Genomic DNA, 1,428 nt, shown 5'->3' with positions numbered 1-1,428 from the left:
GGCCTTGGTGGGGGCGGGGCTTGGAGGCCTGACACGCCCCACCCTTCAGCATCGAGAAGGTGTCCAAGATCACATCGCCGGTGCTTATCATCCATGGCACGGAGGACGAGGTGATCGACTTCTCGCACGGGCTGGCGCTCTATGAGCGCTGCCCCAAGGCCGTGGAGCCACTGTGGGTGGAGGGCGCCGGGCACAACGACATTGAGCTCTACAGCCAGTACCTGGAGCGCCTGCGCCGCTTCCTCTCCCAGGAGCTGCCCAGCCAGCGCGCCTAGCGGAGCTGCTGCGCCCGGAGCCAAGCCAGGAACAGACCTCAGCAATAAGGCGGCACCCCGGCCCCAGGGGCTGCATGTGTACCCCTCGTGAGCCCCAGTCCCCCCAGGCAGCTGGCCGGCAATGAGGTCCAAACTGCCTGCCCCTGCGTAGGGGCTGTGGACGATGTGCAAGGGGCAGAGCCACGCTCTCCTTTTCTTTTGGAAGCAAAACAAAGGAAAAAGGTGAAAAATTAAAGATTAAAATTTTAACGTTTCTTCCCTTACTTTCATGGCTCATGTGTGCTCTCCCCAGCGCTCAGCGATTTCTCAGAAGGTGCTAGGCTTGCCCCCAACCACCAAGGAAAGTTCACAAATGCAGATGCCACCATCACGCCCTACAGAAGAAGGGGTAGGGTTTAGGTCCCAACCGAGCACCCCTTGAGTTGCTGTTGTCTGGGTGGTGATACTACCTGGGAGGGTGGTGGGCGCCCTGTCTTTTCAAAACCCTTGACGGGTAGGGTGAGTCTGTGCTGGGCCTGCTCTGGGGCCCCAGTGAGGCACCCTTCCGCCCCCATAATGGGTAAGGAGACTGCACAATCGCTCCCTTGGTAGATAAGGATACTGCAATCACAAGGCTCCTCTTCCTGTCCTGGGGGCGGGCTGCACAGAGTGCCAAGACAGCTCACCAAGGTTCTGAGGGGCCGGGCCAGGTCACTTCCTTTGTAAATGAGGCTGAAGCCCGGGGACAGAGACAGTGGCAGGTCTGAGGGCCTTATGGGGTCTTTCCAAGGAAAGGGGCCACTCCGGGGCTGGGTTTCCGCTACACTCCTTGGGGGCTTTGAGCTGTGTTGGCCTGGGGTGCCCTTGAGATCCCGGGTCTCTGTATCCCAGCTGGAGGCCAGGCTCACCACCAGGCCTAGAGTGCCTCCTGCGACCTCCAAGGACAGAGCCCTAGAGCCGGGAAAGCCTCGGAGACGAGTGACCTATCGTCCACCCCAGGGTCTGGCGGAGGCTTAGCTTGTGCTGCAGAGTCCAGGGTGGCGGCCACCGCCCAGATCTGCTTGTTTGCACCTGGCCCTAGTCCGAATCCTGTGGCGCTGCGCGGCCCTTTAAGAGGGGGCGGTGCTTCAGCCTGGGGGTGGGGACGACGCTGAGGGGGCGCGGCCGCCGGGAG

General features: G+C 61.6%; 1 protein-coding gene across 1 annotated transcript in view; it reads left to right on the top strand.

Moving 5' to 3' along the window:
* ABHD17A (abhydrolase domain containing 17A) overlaps positions 1-538 on the top strand; it is an 11,179-nt gene extending 10,641 nt beyond the window's left edge. Inside the window, exon 5 of the mRNA XM_005866712.2 lies at positions 50-538. Coding sequence (XP_005866774.1) covers positions 50-275 — 226 coding nt within the window. The 3' untranslated portion in view covers positions 276-538. The remainder of the gene's footprint in view (positions 1-49) is intronic.
* The last annotated feature ends 890 nt before the right edge of the window (positions 539-1,428 follow it).

Source organism: Myotis brandtii, unplaced genomic scaffold, assembly GCF_000412655.1.
Source record: "Myotis brandtii unplaced genomic scaffold, ASM41265v1 scaffold236, whole genome shotgun sequence".
NCBI classification, from domain to species: domain Eukaryota; kingdom Metazoa; phylum Chordata; class Mammalia; order Chiroptera; family Vespertilionidae; genus Myotis; species Myotis brandtii.
Note: the sequence above shows the minus strand (reverse complement) of the source record. Positions and strands in the feature narration are given on the sequence as shown.